The sequence below is a fragment of the Anomaloglossus baeobatrachus genome, chromosome 8, assembly GCF_048569485.1.
Source record: "Anomaloglossus baeobatrachus isolate aAnoBae1 chromosome 8, aAnoBae1.hap1, whole genome shotgun sequence".
Classification (NCBI taxonomy): Eukaryota; Metazoa; Chordata; class Amphibia; order Anura; family Aromobatidae; genus Anomaloglossus; species Anomaloglossus baeobatrachus.
The window spans coordinates 256,527,514-256,548,244 of record NC_134360.1 but is presented as its reverse complement, the minus strand read 5'-3'; the positions used below and the strand labels follow the sequence as shown (position 1 = coordinate 256,548,244).

General features: G+C 44.7%; 1 protein-coding gene across 1 annotated transcript in view; it reads right to left on the bottom strand.

Moving 5' to 3' along the window:
• Window positions 1–1,118: 1,118 nt before the first annotated feature.
• The window catches only part of QSOX1 (quiescin sulfhydryl oxidase 1), an 81,914-nt gene continuing 62,301 nt past the window's right edge, over window positions 1,119–20,731 (bottom strand). Inside the window, exons 6-12 of the mRNA XM_075320591.1 lie at window positions 18,762–18,907; window positions 18,552–18,683; window positions 16,466–16,595; window positions 8,870–8,992; window positions 8,602–8,746; window positions 6,169–6,345; window positions 1,119–2,130 (exon numbers count right to left, since the gene is read on the bottom strand). Coding sequence (XP_075176706.1) covers window positions 1,328–2,130; window positions 6,169–6,345; window positions 8,602–8,746; window positions 8,870–8,992; window positions 16,466–16,595; window positions 18,552–18,683; window positions 18,762–18,907 — 1,656 coding nt within the window. The 3' untranslated portion in view covers window positions 1,119–1,327. The remainder of the gene's footprint in view (window positions 2,131–6,168; window positions 6,346–8,601; window positions 8,747–8,869; window positions 8,993–16,465; window positions 16,596–18,551; window positions 18,684–18,761; window positions 18,908–20,731) is intronic.

Below are 20,731 nucleotides of genomic sequence, written 5' to 3'. Positions count from 1 at the left end.
TGTCAATGTGGCTATTGCTGACATCAAGACAAGGCATAACTTTCAACTTTGTGGACAGGAACCCAACGGCACTCAAAGTTAGTAATGTCAAGCTACCACTAGGGGGCGCAGGGACTCAGGTAGGAAAAGAACTCATACAAGAGCAGGGATAGTCGATCAGTCAGAGTCTAAGATGGGATGTCACATCAGTACAGAGGAGAAAACAAGCCAAAGTCAAAGAACAGAGCCGAGGTCGGATACCAGGAGAGCAAGTAAGCACAGGGAAGGACGTGGGGAACAGAGAACAGGAGACTGGAGGACAGGGAGGTATGGAGGAAAGTATGAGTAGGAGAGACAGAGGTACGGACGGGTAAGAGGGATGGAAGTACGAACAGGCAGGAGGAACGGTGATAAGGACAGGTTGGGGATATAGAGATCAGGTCAGGTAAAGTCAGGCAAGAAGGATGGAAGTCAGGTCGAGCAAGGGGAGTGGAGGTCAGATCAAACAGTACCGGGAAGCAGGACAAGAATCAGTGCACATCGCACAGGAACAGAGCACACAAGAGACAGAAATATCACTGGTGGCGTTTCGGAGGCAGCAGTACCAAGATATGGCGGCGTGACCCCTGGAACGAGGCCAGAACAGACAGGCGCCTCCCTCCTCCTCCCGGTACATGCACCGGCTCAGGAACAGCAGAGTCATGCATGAATCATGACAGGTATCAATGACCAAGCGTCAGCTTCAGCTCCTAGTGTAGACCTGGCCAAGGTGTGGAGTGCACATTGAATAACCTCACAAACATGGCCTTGCAGGACAGCACGGAACGGCCATCGCTATTGCTTTACTCTATGTCCGGAATTCATTTACAGATCAAGTTATTCAGTATTAGGACCGTTACATAATAATGAGAAGGTCTTGCCCTATACATCTTTAGGGTAATGTGCCAGGTTTTGCACTTTTCCACAGGTTTTTGTGTTTAGAGAATGTTTTTGTTTCAGGGTATTTGGCTGCTGATCTCATTGATCCGATATTGCTTGAAGCCAGGTTGTATATGGTGAGTATCACAGGACTGGGAAGACGTCTCAGGCCATTCATGTATTATAGCACCCCGACCATGGTAATAAACCCACACTTTTTTTTTTTTTTTTTTTTTAACAGTTTGATTTTATTTTTATTGTTTTAAACCTCAGTGGACAGGACAACTACGATGAGCTCAGCTTTCAGTGGTTTTGTTCTATTGGTACAGAACTTCCATAGATTATAATGGCGCATTGTTCTCTTTCAGAAAGTCCAGTTCTGTAAAACACCAGGTCTGTAGTCCTATAAAACCACACATCAACACTTGTATCATGGTTGTGGACACAAACACCGCTGTCTGAACCGGGACCGGAAACTTAGATACAGGTACATCGCTAGTAGACACATGCTGGAGAGGAAGTACAGTATGACGCAAAGGCTGATGTCCAGCCGAGAAAACCCAACTTCCAGCATCTTCACCCAACGCCTTTTCCCGTTCACATCTCCGCTCTCTACCCCAACCCCAATGAGAAAATTTGCATCTATCCCCCTTTTAAGCAGACGAGCTCTTACTGCGTTTTGGTCAAACTTGGAATCGGGAAGGTCCATTATTTTCTCTGGGTGGACGGCAAATCTATTCTTCTGAGAGTTGGAATTCTTTAATGTTCTACGAGGAAAAAAGTTGTGTTCGAAGGAGTCTAAATCTACAATGTTCTCTTCTTCGCCTCTATTAGCTTCCACAGCTGTAAAAGATTTCATTTTTATTATGGAGGGCCGATGTTTGGGGTTGAGTTTTCCTTTCGAAGCTACAGGTTGATCTCCTGGTTCTTTTGCTTTAACCGGTGGAATTAGGACATTACTTACAGTCGGTTTCTTGGGAAGCGTTTCTACAACACTGACCTCCCTTTTGGACCTGACTTTAGTTGTACCGTTTCTCTGCTTTGCCAACATGTCCGCTTCATCCTCCAAATAGTCGTATGATAAATTGACCTCCGAAAAGCGTATCTTCATGAAGCGAAGTACAGCGGCTTCGTCCCAGGTCACGTTATTATCTACCGTTTTCTGGCAGTCTGAACAAAGCTCTTTAGGAGGCCACTGAATCTTCGGAAAATCAGGATCTTCGGTTGGATCTCCTAAGGAAAGGTGATATGGTTAGTGCTCATGGCTGTGGTCTTCTAAATAATTTATCCATTACATTTCTATATTTACATTTGGAATTAATGGGATTTTCGAAATTATTCTTCAACAAAAACACATGGTATATGTAACAGTCCCTTCCCCAAGAGGAATCTTTTAATTATATGAATTACATTCAAATGCCTAGTTAGCCCCCCCCAAAAAAATGAGAACTGCTGCATTGTTAATACTTTTACTGGTTTGGGTCCTCTTCAGCTGTCCATGTTTCCAGTAAGTGTACTGTCCTTTTTCACACGTACTAGGGACAGTTTCATATACATACTCATTAAAATACAGGTGTTGATTTTCACACGGACCATTTGTCCATGTGAAACAGACATGTGTACGTGTGATCCGCAAAGGACCATATCCGTTTTTTAGCGTCAGCACGGATGAAAATGATAAATAGAATCTATGGGTTCGTGAAAAACGTGTATGGCAGACGGATGACATCTGTGTACCACAGACTAGAATTAAATGCATTCAAAGAATCTCACTTTAAGTGTTAAAGATGAGCAAATGATAGCTTTTACAGATATTGACCAAATAAATTAAAAGAAAAACTTACGTGGGGTCCCCTCCATTTTTTATAAACTGTGAAGGTAAAGCAGACAGCTGCGGGCTGGTATTATCAGGCTGGGAAGGCCCATGGTTATTGAACCCTTCCCAGCCTAAAAATACCAGCCCGCAACCTCTGCAGAAATGGCACATCACATTAGATGCACAAATTCTGGTGCTTAGCTTCAGCTCCTCTCGATTGCCCTGGTGAGGTGCCAATAGGGTCACTCGAACCACAAAAGGTGATATAGAGGTAGTAATTTTCTAAAGACACCACTATAAAGTCTACTCTCATAAAATACTATTTTATTTCATAAATATTAAAACAGAACAGTAGTGTTGTTCTCATCAGGCATATTAAAAATACAATAAACACACATATAGGGTGCATGTGTCAACCAAGTGTTATACCCTCGCCTGAGGACAGCCTCAGACCGTGGTTATATGATGAGGATAGAGTGGAGACGTTAGTTGGTCACTGTCAGGGTGATACTCGTTAATGTAAATACTGTATCTACCTTCCTTCGCAGTGGTTAGATATCTACACTTATAATGAACCTGTCTCCGCTCAGGGTATACGTCAGCCTCACCGTCCTAGCAGACTTGACTGTCTGGATCAAGTAAAGAGAGGACGCTACGGCCGGCCTGGAACCTTCTTACCATGAGATCCCAGTGTGTATAGAGTGGCTGCCACTCGGGACTTACAGTCCTTACTGGTTGAGCTCATGCTTCTAGGAAATAACCAATGAAAACCCGAACAATTATCCGGACTGAGAAAGTCGTCTAACTATATAATATATATCAACAAGGGAACAAGTATTACGATCCTAACTGCAAGGATCACCCCCTTGTGTCCTTATCTCTAAGGAGTGTTACTGATCATATCCCCTGATGATCCCCCGTACTGCGTTAGGGGGGGTGAAACGCGTCGGGAGAGCTGGGGGCCCATAAGCTAAGTGGTGCTTCAAAGCTCTAACCTAACTAATCCAGTACTTCTTAACTAGGGAAACTATACCAAACAGAAGAACCCTGGACATCTAACGCAAATTGTCTTTGTTGTCTATGGTTCTATTTCTATGTTTACACTCTTAAATCACTATGTTTCTGGTGGTGGTACCCCCGCTAGAGGGTAGCTAGGACGGTGAGGCTGACGTATACCCTGAGCGGAGACAGGTTCATTATAAGTGTAGATATCTAACCACTGCGAAGGAAGGTACATACAGCATTTACATTAACGAGTATCACCCTGACAGTGACCAACTAACGTCTCCACTCTATCCTCCTCATATAACCACGGTCTGAGGCTGTCCTCAGGCGAGGGTATAACACTTGGTTGACACCTGCACCCTATATGTGTGTTTATTGTATTTTTAATATGCCTGATGAGAACAACACTACTGTTCTGTTTTAATATTTATGAAATAAAATAGTATTTTATGAGAGTAGACTTTATAGTGGTGTCTTTTGAGGTGCCAATAGGGTAATGGTTCATGGGGTTGATGTCAGCTGTGTAATGTCAGTTGGCATAAACCCCTGGTGTTAGTAATGGAAAGACATCAATCAGACACTCATTATTAACCCAGTAATAAAAAAAAAAACAACATAAAGAAAACCCAAACAAACAAAAATCATTTATTTCTAGAAACACCATCCAAAACTTTCCCTCGTTTACAATTTTATAAAAAACAAACCAAAAAATACAAAAGAACATGCAGCTCTACCATGTTCCATGGAATCTGCGTAGTCCGCCAAATGAACAAATTCTATGGAGCATAGTTTTGACACTCCATAGACGTTGCTTACAGGCAATTCTGGGTCACGCTGTACCAGCGCCTCTAAAGAGCGGTGACATCCGTAATGTTACCGCTGTTCAGGGTCGCCGGGTCACCAGGTCACACTGTGCTGCTGACGAGCGGTAATGTTACTGATGTCACCGCTCTTCATGGACGCCAAGTCTCCCGCAGAACAGTGTGACCCAGAACTGCCGGTCAGCAGCGTCTATGGAGTGTTAGAACGATGCTCCAGAGACTTTGTTCGTCGAATTCCCCTGGACTACGTTGGAGCAGCTGGGAATTTCTTTTTTTCACTTTTGACGAAGTGGTGAATGAGTGTAAAGGGGGCTTTACACGGTAGCGCTATCGCTAGCAATTTCTAGCAATATCGAGCGTGTAAGTACCTCCCCCCGTCGCGCATGCGATTGTTTGTGATTGCTGCTTTAGCGAACATTATCACTACGGCAGCGTCACACATACTTACCTGGTCGGCGGAGTCGCTGTGACTGCCGAACAATCCCTCCTTCAAGGGGGAGGGACGTTCGGCATCACAGCGACGTCACCGCAACGTCACTAAGCGGCCGGCCAATCAAAGCGGAGGGGCGGAGATAAGCGTGATGTAAACATCCCGCCCACCTCTTCCTTCCGCATTGGGGCCGGCGGCAGGTAAGGAGACGGTCCTCGCTCCTGCGGTGTCACACATAGCGATGTGTGCTGCCGCATGAGCAATGAACAGCATCGATAATCAACCATTACCAATTTTTGAGTTTGGGACGACCTCTCCATGGTGAACGATTTTCACCATTTTTGAGGTCGCTTAAGGTCTCCGGTATGTGTCACATTCTGTGATATCGTTAATGATGCTGGATGTGCGTCACTAACAACGTGACCCCGACGATAAAACATTAACGATATCGCAGCGTGTAAAGCCCCCTTTAGTGTCTTGTTTTATTTCTCTGGGTTTGTAATTATTTTTTTTTCAGATATCCTATTTTGGACTATGACAGGCGGCGGATTTTTTTTTTTTTTTTAATAATATGGTAAACAAGGGAGTCTTTATTAAAATAAATTAAATTATTTTTCCATTTGTGTCTTTTTTTTTTTAGATTACTGGGTTAGTAATGGGGGTATCTGATAGAAACTTCTCCATTACTAACACCAGGGCTTGATGGCAGCTTACACTATACAGCAGACATCAATCCCCATAAATCATTACCTCGATTGTCACAACATCAGAGCAATCAGGAGCCGGGATGAAGTGCCAGAATTGGCCTATCTAATGTGATACGCCACTTCTGTGTCAGCTGCGGATGGTATTTTTAGGCTGGGAAGGTCCTAATACCCATGGTCCTTCCCAGCCTGATAATATCAGCCCACAGCTGTCTGTTTTATCTTTGCCGTTATGGGAGGGATCCAAAGTCATTTTTTTTAATTAAATATTTATTTATTTGGCTAATAGCTGGTCTCCTGATCTATGTGCCTCATAGGCATATATAGGATATTTTGCTCAGATCAGGAAACCATTGATCGGCACTGGTATTATGGTCAGAACAGCAGCTGTGTATTACAGATGTGGAGTCCAGCAGAAGTAGCAGTTCCCACCTGCAGCAATATTATCCCATGAAGGAATTTTTCGCCTAGTTCTTTCCTAACTTATGGACTTACCAGCCAGTCTCTTATTAACCTTGTTATGACTGAGCCACAACCATCTGATGGCTTCATCCAGACTACGGACGCCGTTCATCGACTCTCTGGCCATTTCCTCAAAGTGACGAGCGCACTCCTTGCAGCCAAAGAAGTATCTGACATAATTACGCATGGCCTTCAATACCTCCTGTGGATCTTAATAAGACAGAGGAAAAATCATTTCAGACAAAGTTAAAATCTTAAATATCGATCTATGGTCAAAAAAATAACAGTTGGGTTGGTATTTTATGACTATGGTATTTTATGAATATGGTATGTTGGCCTCTGAATACTGACGGTGTTCAATTAAAAGTGCACATTCCCCTAAAAATGACTTAAAGGGGTTGTCCACTACTTTTAGATTGATGGCCTGTCCTTAGCATAGGTCATCCATGTCTGATCGGCCGGGGTCTGTCACCCATCGATCAGCTGTTTTCGGTGCCAGCAGCCAGAAGTGCTCAGTTCCGGAGCTGCTCCATCTTCTGATAGTGGCCGCGGTCGGGTACTGCACCTCCGCCTCCTATTGATTAGAATGGGAGGCAGATGTGTATTTCCTAGCTGCGGTCACTATCATGTCATGGAGCTGCACCGGGATGGAGAATTTCATGCTACCGCCGCCGGCATCAAAGACTGCTGATTGGCTGTGATGAGGTTGTTGGACCACCACCAATAGGACATTGATGACCTATCCTGAGGATAGCCCATCAATGTAAAAGTAGAGGAGAACCTCTTTAATTAAATAATAGAAAACTGAATGTAGTCTTTAGTGGCCCCTATGACACCGCTAAAGTCTGATCACCACCTATAGAAGGGATGTGGTGCTTTTGTATTTATTTGTCACTCTTTAGGATAATCACATGCTGACAAAGTTTTGTAGAATTCCTTCACGGTGATCATGAGATAGTGGTAACACTGGTTTAGTGTTGCCGTTTTGTCTTGCAGAGCAGCCCCTTGGCCATACGCCGTGTAGGAATCTGCAGAGTGGCCCTATGATAGTAAATAAGAGCGACGGCCGCTCCCCGGACAGCCACTTAGAGGAGGACGCTGAACTAAACTAAAACTGTGGTCTCTTCACTCAGCAACAGTCCCAGAGGCCAGACCCCACTGATCGTAAAGTCACGGCACATCCTTCTGCTACTACAGATGGAAAGCCCCTTTAAATATCTCACTTTCTGATGATAGCCAGATAATTTTGCTCATACTCTCGCCCAGTCCAACAGTGGGCATGAGTTTTCATAATATCACATTCACTTAGGGTATGTGCCCACGATCAGGACCCGCTACGTCATGGACACGGTGGGTCCTGACCTCCTGAGTCTCCTCCACAGGAGACCGCAGCTGCTCGTGCCAACGAACAGGACCTGCTACGTCCTGGACACGGCGGGTCCTGACCTGCGGGGTCGTGAGTCTCCTCCGTAGGAGACCACAGCTGCTCGTGCCCACGATCAGGACCCGCTATGTCATGGACACAGTGGGTCCTGACCTGAGTCTCCTCCGCAGGAGACCGCAGCTGCTCGTGCCGACGAACAGGACCCGCTACGTCCTAGACATGGTGGGTCCTGACCTGCGGGGTCGTGAGTCTCCTCCATAGGAGACCACAGCTGCTCGTGCCCATGATCAGGACCCGCTACGTCATGGACATGGTGGGTCCTGACCTCCTGAGTCTCCTCCGCAGGAGACCGCAGATGCTCGTGCCCACGATCAGGACCCGCTACGTCATGGACACGGTGGGTCCTGACCTCCTGAGTCTCCTCCGCAGGAGACCGCAGCTGCTCGTGCCCACGATCAGGACCCGCTACGTTATGGACACGGTGGGTCCTGATCTCCTGAGTCTCCTCCGCAGGAGACCGCAGCTGCTCGTGCCTACAATCAGGACCCGCTACGTCATGGACACGGTGGGTCCTGACCTCCTGAGTCTCCTTCGCAGGAGACCACAGCTGCTCGTGCCCACGATCTGGGCTCGGGCAATTTCGGTCTCTCGCTGTGTTCTCTCTGCGGAGAATGCTTGCGTCTCCACAGTAAACAATTGACATGCTGCGCCACAGGAATCCGCACCGCAGGACAGTTTTTGCTGGGGGAAAAACAAGCTCAGTCGGCAGGGGAATTCTAGAAATCCCATTCACTGTGCTTGTACTGTACAATGCAGTGTTTGGTCGTAGTGAGAACACGCTACATCCAAAGCGCTGTGAACCCTGATCGTGGGCACGCAGCCTTAGCCTGAACTGTACTAAATTTTCTGCAATGTGAATATAAGCCTATTGTGCCTGCTCATGCGACCAGTATAAAAACAGGAATTATTTCAACTTTTTGTTTTCTAATGTAAATAGTGCAAAAAAAATTTGGTAAAGATTTTTTTTAAATGTTTGTAAACATCATTTTCGAATTCCTTTACGTAATCACAAGCTCACTCACTGCTCTCTTCAGATCCAAGCTGTGCGGCTCTGACGGTGAGAAAGTGGAACACGGTCCAGACAGAACACGGGAAACCTCGGAACTCCGGCTTGGAACCCTGACACCACACGAAGTTGACATGTGGGGTCAGCACAGCATCCTGCTCCTAATCACAAAATAGTGAAAAGGGCACGTGAGATATCAGATAATAACTAGAACAACGGCTGTGCTGTGGATTATCCATATTGATAGGAAAAGAAAGAGTTGACAAAACCCAAATCCAACTCACCTGGTTCTTGTTGTTTACAGCATCTGCAAAATCCTTATATGTTACAATTTTTCCTCTTTGATCGTACAGCCAACGATACAGAGAATCCAGCAGTGTGCGTAAGTAGGGGCGCGCAGGAAAGTACTGTGTGACAGACGCACAATGAAATGCACATTACAAAAGGCATCAAAACATTTTCTATTATATGAAACGCAGGCTCCATGAATCTATTTTTATTCTAAAAAATAACAATTTCTTTACTTTTAAAATCAATTAACAAAAAATAAATGATGTTTTTGATTACAAACAATAAATAAATACTGAATCGGCTCCCTCTAGTGGTGATTTCACACAATAGCACAACACGAGCTCCCTCTAGTGGGGATTCTATGTGATAGCACAGAAAACGCTTCCTCTACTGGACAATTTATGTAAAGGTTTAGCACCATGCACCAACTCCTCCTCTACTGTATAAAGTCTGCTCCTTATTGATGAGCAAAAAGGGTCACACTAATTTAGCCCAAGGTAAGAAACAAAAAAGCAGCCCTGGCACACAAACCCCACCAGCCCATAGACTAAAAAAAGCAGCCCTGGCACACAAACCCCACCAGCCCATAGACTAAAAAAAGCAGCCCTGGCACACAAACCCCACCAGCCCATAGACTAAAAAAAGCAGCCCTGGCACACAAACCCCACCAGCCCATAGACGAAAAAAAGCAGCCCTGGCACACAAACCCCACCAGCCCATAGACGAAAAAAAGCAGCCCTGGCACACAAACCCCACCAGCCCATAGACGAAAAAAAGCAGCCCTGGCACACAAACCCCACCAGCCCATAGACGAAAAAAAGCAGCCCTGGCACACAAACCCCACCAGCCCATAGACTAAAAAAAGCAGCCCTGGCACACAAACCCCACCAGCCCATAGACGAAAAAAAGCAGCCCTGGCACACAAACCCCACCAGCCCATAGACGAAAAAAAGCAGCCCTGGCACACAAACCCCACCAGCCCATAGACTAAAAAAAGCAGCCCTGGCACACAAACCCCACCAGCCCATACTAACACCCCGATGAGTACATTCTGGTCATGCCCTTCATCAGTCACTTATAAGATTTATGTGAGCCCCATGTGAATGGTGCAGGTGTCCATCAACCACAGATCCATTTACACGGAGCTCTTCAGAGCTCTATTTCTCGGGATCGTGGCGGTCCCAGCGGTTAGATCCTCAGCGACTGGAAAGTTATCCCCTGCACAGAGGACAAGGGATCACTTCTAAACCTGGGATAGACCATTTAAACAGGTTTTCCTGGATTTATTTTTATTTGTCCAATGTAAAAACAAACCAATACTGACAACCCAAAACTACAATGCCAGAGAGAAGAAGTGGTACTGTGCAGTGTATATATACAGAATAATACAGGTACTGAGGATTACACCCAGTATACAGGACAGGAGAAGTGGTACTGTGCAGTGTATATACAGAATAATACAGATACTGAGGATTACACCCAGTATACAGGACAGGAGAAGTGGTACTGTGCAGTGTATATATACAGAATAATACAGGTACTGAGGATTACACCCAGTATACAGGACAGGAGAAGTGGTACTGTGCAGTGTATATACAGAATAATACAGATACTGAGGATTACACCCAGTATACAGGACAGGAGAAGTGGTACTGTGCAGTGTATATATACAGAATAATACAGGTACTGAGGATTACACCCTGTATACAGGACAGGAGAAGTGGTACTGTGCAGTGTATATATACAGAATAATACAGACACTGAGGATTACACCCAGTATACAGGACAGGAGAAGCGGTACTGTGCAGTGTATATACAGAATAATACAGATACTGAGGATTACACCCAGTATACAGGACAGGAGAAGTGGTACTGTGCAGTGTATATATACAGAATAATACAGATACTGAGGATTACACCCAGTATACAGGACAGGAGAAGTGGTACTGTGCAGTGTATATATACAGAATAATACAGATACCGAGGACTACACCCAGTATACAGGACAGGAGAAGTGGTACTGTGCAGTGTATATATACAGAATAATACAGATACCGAGGACTACACCCAGTATACAGGACAGGAGAAGAGGCACTGTGCAGTGTATATATACAGAATAATACAGATACTGAGGACTACACCCAGTATACAGGACAGGAGAAGAGGCACTGTGCAGTGCATATATACAGAATAATACAGATACTGAGGATTACACCCAGTATACAGGACAGGAGAAGTGGTACTGTGCAGTGTATATATACAGAATAATATAGATACTGAGGATTACACCCAGTATACAGGACAGGAGAAGTGGTACTGTGCAGTGTATATATACAGAATAATATAGATACTGAGGATTACACCCAGTATACAGGACAGGAGAAGTGGTACTGTGCAGTGTATATATACAGAATAATACAGATACTGAGGATTATACCCAGTATACAGGACAGGAGAAGTGGTACTGTGCAGTGTATATATACAGAATAATACAGGTACTGAGGATTACACCCAGTATACAGGACAGGAGAAGTGGTACTGTGCAGTGTATATATACAGAATAATACAGATACTGAGGATTACACCCAGTATACAGGACAGGAGAAGTGGTACTATGCAGTGTATATATACAGAATAATACAGATACTGAGGATTATACCCAGTATACAGGACAGGAGAAGTGGTACTGTGCAGTGTATATACAGAATAATACAGATACTGAGGACTACACCCAGTATACAGGACAGGAGACGTGGTACTGTGCAGTGTATATATACAGAATAATACAGATACTGAGGATTACACCCAGTATACAGGACAGGAGAAGTGGTACTGTGCAGTGTATATATACAGAATAATACAGACACTGAGGATTACACCCAGTATACAGGACAGGAGAAGTGGTACTGTGCAGTGTATATATACAGAATAATATAGATACTGAGGATTACACCCAGTATACAGGACAGGAGAAGTGGTACTGTGCAGTGTATATATACAGAATAATACAGATACTGAGGATTACACCACGTATACAGGACAGGAGAAGTGGTACTGTGCAGTGTATATATACAGAATAATACAGGTACTGAGGATTACACCCAGTATAAAGGACAGGAGAAGTGGTACTGTGCAGTGTATATATACAGAATAATATACATACTGAGGATTACACCCAGTATACAGGACAGGAGGAGTGGTACTGTGCAGTGTATATATACAGAATAATACAGATACTGAGGATTACACCCAGTATACAGGACAGGAGAAGTGGTACTGTGCAGTGTATATATACAGAATAATACAGACACTGAGGATTACACCCAGTATACAGGACAGGAGAAGTGGTACTGTGCAGTGTATATTTACAGAATAATACAGATCCTGAGGATTACACCCAGTATACAGGACAGGAGAAGTGGTACTGTGCAGTGTATATATACAGAATAAAATAGATACTGAGGATTACACCCAGTATACAGGACAGGAGGAGTGGTACTGTGCAGTGTATATATACAGAATAATACAGATACTGAGGATTACACCCAGTATACAGGACAGGAGAAGTGGTACTGTGCAGTGTATATATACAGAATAATACAGACACTGAGGATTACACCCAGTATACAGGACAGGAGAAGTGGTACTGTGCAGTGTATATATACAGAATAATACAGATACTGAGGATTATACCCAGTATACAGGACAGGAGAAGTGGTACTGTGCAGTGTATATACAGAATAATACAGATACTGAGGATTACACCCAGTATACAGGACAGGAGAAGTGGCACTGTGCAGTGTATATATACAGAATAATACAGATACTGAGGATTATACCCAGTATACAGGACAGGAGAAGTGGTACTGTGCAGTGTATCTACAGAATAATACAGATACTGAGGATTACACCCAGTATACAGGACAGGAGAAGTGGCACTGTGCAGTGTATATATACAGAATAATACAGATACTGAGGATTATACCCAGTATACAGGACAGGAGAAGTGGTACTGTGCAGTGTATCTACAGAATAATACAGATACTGAGGATTACACCCAGTATACAGGACAGGAGAAGTGGTACTGTGCAGTGTATATATACAGAATAATACAGACACTAAGGATTACACCCAGTATACAGGACAGGAGGAGTGGTACTGTGCAGTGTATATATACAGAATAATACAGATACTGAGGATTACACCCAGTATACAGGACAGGAGAAGTGGTACTGTGCAGTGTATATATACAGAATAATACAGACACTGAGGATTACACCCAGTATACAGGACAGGAGAAGTGGTACTGTGCAGTGTATATTTACAGAATAATACAGATCCTGAGGATTACACCCAGTATACAGGACAGGAGAAGTGGTACTGTGCAGTGTATATATACAGAATAATATAGATACTGAGGATTACACCCAGTATACAGGACAGGAGGAGTGGTACTGTGCAGTGTATATATACAGAATAATACAGATACTGAGGATTACACCCAGTATACAGGACAGGAGAAGTGGTACTGTGCAGTGTATATATACAGAATAATACAGACACTGAGGATTACACCCAGTATACAGGACAGGAGAAGTGGTACTGTGCAGTGTATATATACAGAATAATACAGATACTGAGGATTACACCCAGTATACAGGACAGGAGAAGTGGTACTGTGCAGTGTATATACACAGAATAATACAGACACTGAGGATTACACCCAGTATACAGGACAGGAGAAGTGGTACTGTGCAGTGTATATATACAGAATAATACAGATACTGAGGATTATACCCAGTATACAGGACAGGAGAAGTGGTACTGTGCAGTGTATATATACAGAATAATACAGATACTGAGGATTATACCCAGTATACAGGACAGGAGAAGTGGTACTGTGCACTGTATATATACAGAATAATACAGATACTGAGGATCACATACACACACATACATATATATATATATATATATATATATATATATATATATATATATATATATATATATATATATATATATATATATATATATATATATATATATATATATATATATATATATATATGTATATATATATATGTATGTGTGTGTGTGTTTTTATATTTATACACACATATAATACATACACACATACCCAGCTCCACAATATATGCTACAGACAAATACACAGCCCCACACTATTTACGGTGCTAAAAAATACATAGTGGAAATATATAGTTTAGTGTACTATAGTGTAGCTGTGTCATTTATATAGTGTGGATTCCGTGCTATATACTATATTCACAGCACCATACTATATAAACATCTCTACATTATATAATATATACACAACTGTACATTATATACTATATAAACACAGCACCATACTATATCATGCTATATACATCACATAGGATGCAAGACTGCTGTATACACATTATATAGGTGACAGGGAGGCTGCTATATATACATATTAAATAGGAGACACTGTGACTGCTCTATATATATATATATATATATATATATATATATATATATCTATATATCATATAGGAGTATAGGAGACTATGGGGTATATATCATAATGAACTGAGCCTGCTGTATATACATAGAAGACTAGAAGACTAAGACATACATAGGAGGCTGAGTCTGTGATGTATACATCATATAGGGGGCTGAGACTATGGTGTATACATAGGAGACTGAGGTGTATATATATAGGAAACTGGTACATATACATAGAAGACTGAGACTGCAGTATACAAATCATTTTGGAGGCTGAGTCCAGTATATACTGTACATAGGAGACTGCGGTATATGCAGAAGAAACTATGGTATGTACATAGGATGTAATGTTATATACATAAGAGACAGTGGTATATACATAGGATGGTAAGACTGCGGTATATACACAGGCAGCTGAGACTGCTGTGTATATACAGGAGTGTGAGGCTGCTGTATACACAAAGGACGCTTAGACTGCTATATATACAAAGAAGGCTGAGGCTGCTGTATAAACACAGGAGGCTGTGACTGCTGTATACATACAGGAGGCTGAGACAGCTGTATATACACAGGGGGCTGTGACAGCTGTATATACACAGGGGGCTGTGACAGCTGTATATACACAGGGGGCTGTGACAGCTGTATATACATAGGAGGCTGAGACAGCTGTATATACACAGGGGGCTGTGACTGCTGTATATACATAGGAGGCTGAGACTGCTGTGTATACATAGGAGGCTGAGACTGCTGTGTATACATAGGAGGCTGAGACTGCTGTAAATACATAGGAAGCTGTGACTGCTGTATATACATAGGAGGCTGAGACTGCTGTATATACATAGGAAGCTGTGACTGCTGTATATACATAGGAGGCTGAGACTGCTGTATATACATAGGAGGCTGAGACTGCTGTGTATACATAGGAGGCTGAGACTGCTGTATATACATAGGAAGCTGTGACTGCTGTATATACATAGGAGGCTGAGACTGCTGCATACACTAATATAGGTTTCATCTTGGCCAGGACTCACCCATATCCTGGTGATGGGAGAAGATGAAAGGTGGAAGCAGGTCCAGAGCTGGGGGTGCCCAGGCCAAGAAGCAGTTTCCATGGGGACGTGGACAAATCAGTGGGTGAACTCCACCCACAGGAAAGCGTCCGGACGCTGGCACTGGCCACCAGCAGCAGACATGATAACTGCCCTTTGTAAGCTGCAGCAGAGTTGTGAGAGCGAGTGCTTGTGCGCAGTGCCGCATGCAAAGGCTTTAAAAGCTCTGTCGATGAAAAGCAGGGCTGGCGGTCCACATTAGACTTCAGTGCTCCGGGGTACTGGGAATCTGCCTAATTAGGTAAATAGTCAATCCGGGCCTGACCTCGTCTGACGACTACTTCTTTACTCCATGGCAGCGGAATCGGGGCAGTGCAAACTTCAGCGGCTGGTGCAGAATGCGGACATCTTGAATGCCTCTTACGATTATTAGGTCCACCATGACGTCATAATGTTGCAGGAGGGCTGGTGACTAGACCTCATGTGATGTCATGATATTGTGGGGGACTAATGCTCGAAATTAAAGTGTCCTCATATTTTCAAGTAATAATGTTTGTGCTGCACTGGAGCAGCTGCCGTGGAGTAAAAAGTGTCCGTCGCACAGAGTAGTCTCAAAAAAAATCAAATCTTTATTTTATATAGCGCTAACATATTCCGCAGCGCTTTACATACATTAGGAACACTGTCTCCATTGGGGCTCTAAAGTCCCTTTCTGTATGTCTTTTGAAGTGTGGGAGGAAACCTGAGACCCCGGAGGAAACCCACAAACACGGGGAGAACATACAAACTCCTTGCAGATGGTGTCCTTGGTGGGATTTGAACCCAGGACCCCAGAGCTGCAAGACTGCAGTGCTAACCACTCAGCCACCACAAGACTGCAGTGCTAACCACTGAGCCACCACAAGACTGCAGTGCTAACCACTGAGCCACCGTGCTGCCCTGTAGTCTGAATCTTTTTGGTCATCTCTCCTGCTCACAGTCCATGGGAGTCCCCATTATAAGCGCATACATGTCCATCCACGCTGACCACTATATAACATTCATCATCACCTTGTTCAGTACGGAGACGTAATTTGTCAGAGCCCGGAGACGATCACCATTGAATCTGCTGAACCGAGCCACCTCAACCCGCAAGGAGTAATGGATAGAGGACTCAAGATCCGCCATGTATATAACAGAACTAAAATTAAGAACAAAAAAAAATAAAAAAAAACCAGTCTATTTTTCTACGCACAGAAGACAATGTCATAAAGCTACCATTAACCAAATGTGTATAAGGGGCTTCCAGGGACCCATAAAGGGAATGTGGCATCAGAAAATGACAGTGTTTAAAGGGGTTGTCCACTACTTTGACTATGATGGCCCATTTTTAGGATAGGTCATCAATGTATGATTGGCCGGGGTCCGACACCCTGCACCCCCGCCGATCAACAGTACTCGGTGGTGGCAGCAGCAGGCAGCTGGAAATGCCCAGTTCCGGAGCTGTTCCGTCTTCTGATAGCGGCCGGGTACTGCACATCCGCGTCCCATTCTAGTCAATAGGAGGCAGTACCCGGCCGCTATCAGAAGACTGAGCAGCTCCAGAATGTCATTTCCGGCTGCCTGCTACCGCCACCGACACTGAGAACAGCTGATCGGCGGGGGTGCCGGGTGTCAGACCCCAGCAGATCAGACATTGACGACCTATCCTAAGGACAAACCATCAATGTAAAAGTAGTGGCCATCAATTTTAACTGCTTCGGAACTGCCCATGTCTTTAAATGTCTGGGCAGTCCTCTTATTCCTGCGCTGAGGTGTTAAAATGTCAGTGTAGCGCAATGAACTTTCTGGAGATTGTGAAGCTGTGGGAAAGGGAATACTTAAGGCCCCGTCACACTAAGCAACATCGCTAGCAACATCGCTGCTAACGAACAACTTTTGTGACGTTGCTAGCGATGTTGCTGTGTGTGACATCCAGCAACAACCCGGCCCCTGCTGTGAGGTCGTTGGTTGTTGCTGAATGTCCTGGGCCATTTTTTAGTTGTTGCTGTCCCGCTGTGAAGCACAGATCGCTGTGTGTGACAGCGAGACAGCAACAACTAAATGTGCAGGCAGCAGGAGCCGGCTTCTGCGGACGCTGGTAACCAAGGTAAATATCGGGTAACCAAGAAGCCCTGTCCTTGGTTACCCAATATTTACCTTCGTTACCAGCGTCCGCCGCTCTCACTGTCAGTGCCGGCTCCTGCTCTGTGCACGTGTAGCAGAGTACACATCGGGTAATTAACCCCATGTGTACTGTAGTTAGGAGAGCAAGGAGCCAGCGCTAAGCGGTGTGCTCTGCTCCCTGCTCTGTGCACATGTAGCTGCAGCACACATCGGGTAATTAACCCAATGTGTGCTGTACTAGGAGAGCAGGGAGCCAGCGCTAAGCAGTGTGCACTGCTCCCTGCTCTCTGCACGTGTAGCTGCGTGCGCTGGTAACCAAGGTAAATATCGGGTTGGTTACCCGATATTTACCTTAGTTACCAAGCGCAGCATCTTCCACGCGGCGCTGGGGGCTGGTCACTGGTTGCTGGTGAGCTCACCAGCAACCCGTGTAGCGACGCTCCAGCGATCCCTGCCAGGTCAGGTTGCTGGTGGGATCGCTGGAGCGTCGCAGTGTGACATCTCAGCAGCAACCTCCTAGCAACTTACCAGCGATCCCTATCAGGTTGGATCGTTGTTGGGATCGCTGGTAAGTTGTTTAGTGTGACTGGGCCTTTAGCCAGACTTTCCAGAAAGAAGATAATCATGGTGTATTACTGTGTTTACCTCCTCGATGTCTGTGTACACAGCGCTGAACTAGTTCTGTGTATATATAGATTAGGGAGCACTTATCCTGCTTTCATCTCCGAACCCAATGAATATGTGATCACCGGGTGAAAGGAGGCAGCAGGAGGTGCAGGGTTTTAGGAAACCCAGACAGCTGTGCTCTGCAGACTGGAATGCTCTTATAGCTGGATGCAGGCGGATAGTTTTATGTTTCACCCCGCTATCATAGGGTCAGTGTGAACAGAGCAACAATTAGGGCAAAGACATGAAAACACTAAATGCCAAAACAGATCATGTAAAAATTGAGTATAACTAACAAGGCACCAGAGAAGACAATAATTCCCACCTGTTTACAGCCCTGCGAACCACCGTGTCGTCAACAGGGTTAGTGGACCACTGAATGAGATTAACAGTAACCCTTTTCACCCCAGGAAGCGCCCGGAGGAATTCTGTATATGCCGCACGAGACTCTTCCTTCCTTTAAGAAACAAATATGTTTACAAACATTCAACATAACTACATGGGGATAAACACGGCCAGAAAGGCAGATACTCACGGGTTAATTTTACTAATTGACCCATTCCTACACAGGAGAAAGCCAGAAGGGAACGATGACACCTTGAACCGTTCTACAAGTTCAGATTGGTCCTTAAGTACCCGCCTTACTGAGACCCCCTGAAACTGTACCATGTCCAGAGCAACCTAAGGGAGAAAACAGATGCAGCATCCACTCAACATATTACTCGTCATTAAATACGACAAACATGAGTTCAACATTGTTCAAAATAATAAAATAAAAAGTATACAGACACTATAAGCAAGCTGTAAAGTGTACCGCCCATACCGGCGTCTCCGCACTGTCCTGCCCTCCTCCCCCGGCGGGGACATCGGCTCTCTCACCTGTCTGGCCGTCCTGCCCCATCCCAAGTCCATGCTGCTGTCTCCCAGAGCTGGTGTACACCTCTGGTGCGCATGCAGCAACACCCTCTTTCTTACAGGGACAACGCTCCCTGACCCGGAAGTGCCTCTCAGGTCAGCTGAGAGGTTTTAGGTATTTAAGGCACCTTCCCCTTAAGGGAGGTGCCTGGGCAACAAGTCAGATACATTGCCAGGTCTCAGGTCCTATAGCACTGTTCCTGCTGTCTGTAGTGTGCTATATTCTGCTGCTGATCTGTGTTTCAGTGTGCTGCTGTTATCCTAAGTCTGCTGCTGCTAGTACAAGCTGTCACGCCAGCCGCCTACCACGATAGCTGCTGCCGCAAGTACCCTCACCAGCTGCAGCTGTCACATCCATCCATCCAGGCCGTAACCCCAACACCTGCGACTGATTTACTCTTCATCAGAGACTGTCCTTCCTGAACCCCTGGTGCCAGCTGTTGGAGCATCAGTCTTTCCGAGTATCACCCGGTTTCACACCTGAAGCGTAACACCCTCCATAGCATTAGAGGCTCTGGTGAAAACCAGGTGTGGTTCTGCAGTCAAGTCCCTTTGGGTTTTCTGTGTGCTGTGGCCCAGTGGGTCAGCTATTGTCCTGCCCAGCCTTCAAGAACAACATAAAGTGCTTGTGGTCAAATAAAGGGGATGTCCACTACTGATATTGAGGACCTATAAGATCGGCAAGAGGTCTGAAACTCAGCACCCCAAAGATCAACTGTGATCAGCTCAATCCAGATGTAAACACCGCACAGAGCGAAAAAGAATATCTCTTTACCCTGTAGGTGGCGATTGTAGTTTTGTGGCCGTGGAGTTGGGTTATGTTGATTATTTGAAGGGTGAAATATTGGCTCCATTGATTGTTTGTCACCACATATGATTATATTTTTGACGTGAAAGGCATTGGCTAGCGTCAGGGACTTTTTAAATTGTGACACAGGACAAGCAAAACATGCCCCAGAAGAAGCTGAAAGAGCGAAACCCTGGGTTAGTTTTGATCTCTAGCATTTCACAATTTATACAAAGAGCGATTTTAAAATGATGTTTGAGCGTTTAGAAAATAAATTTCCTCTGTACTATTTAAACATCCACGGATTACTGATGAAAGCTCTGCCAAAACTGTGACTGCTTGTGTGCTAAGAGCAGCACGGGTCTGAATATAGACTTGAATAGATATCATCCATGCTCCTGATTGTTTCTTCACAGCTTGAGATTGAGGTATAAATATTCAAGATTTTGTTTGTTGATACTGAGGGGATGCGGCTCACTCGGTGGCATGGACGTAGCCACAGGAGGCGGCTTAAAACAAAAACGTCCAGGCTGCTTTATTAAAGCTCTATAAAGCAAGCCACAAAAAGAGGAAAAAAACGGCTTTTCTTTGCAGAGAAACAGAATACACAGTCCTAGCAAAGGCACTGCTGTGTTATCCAGCACACAAGCCCAAGCATGGAGATTTCACACAGGAGGACGTCTTACCTCCACACACAGACACCTAATGATCACATCTGGACTTTCGTATATCCACCATAACATGCCCCGGGGTGTGGATATGTGAGCAGCCAGTCCCACCCATCTCTCTGACTGCTTGTTAAC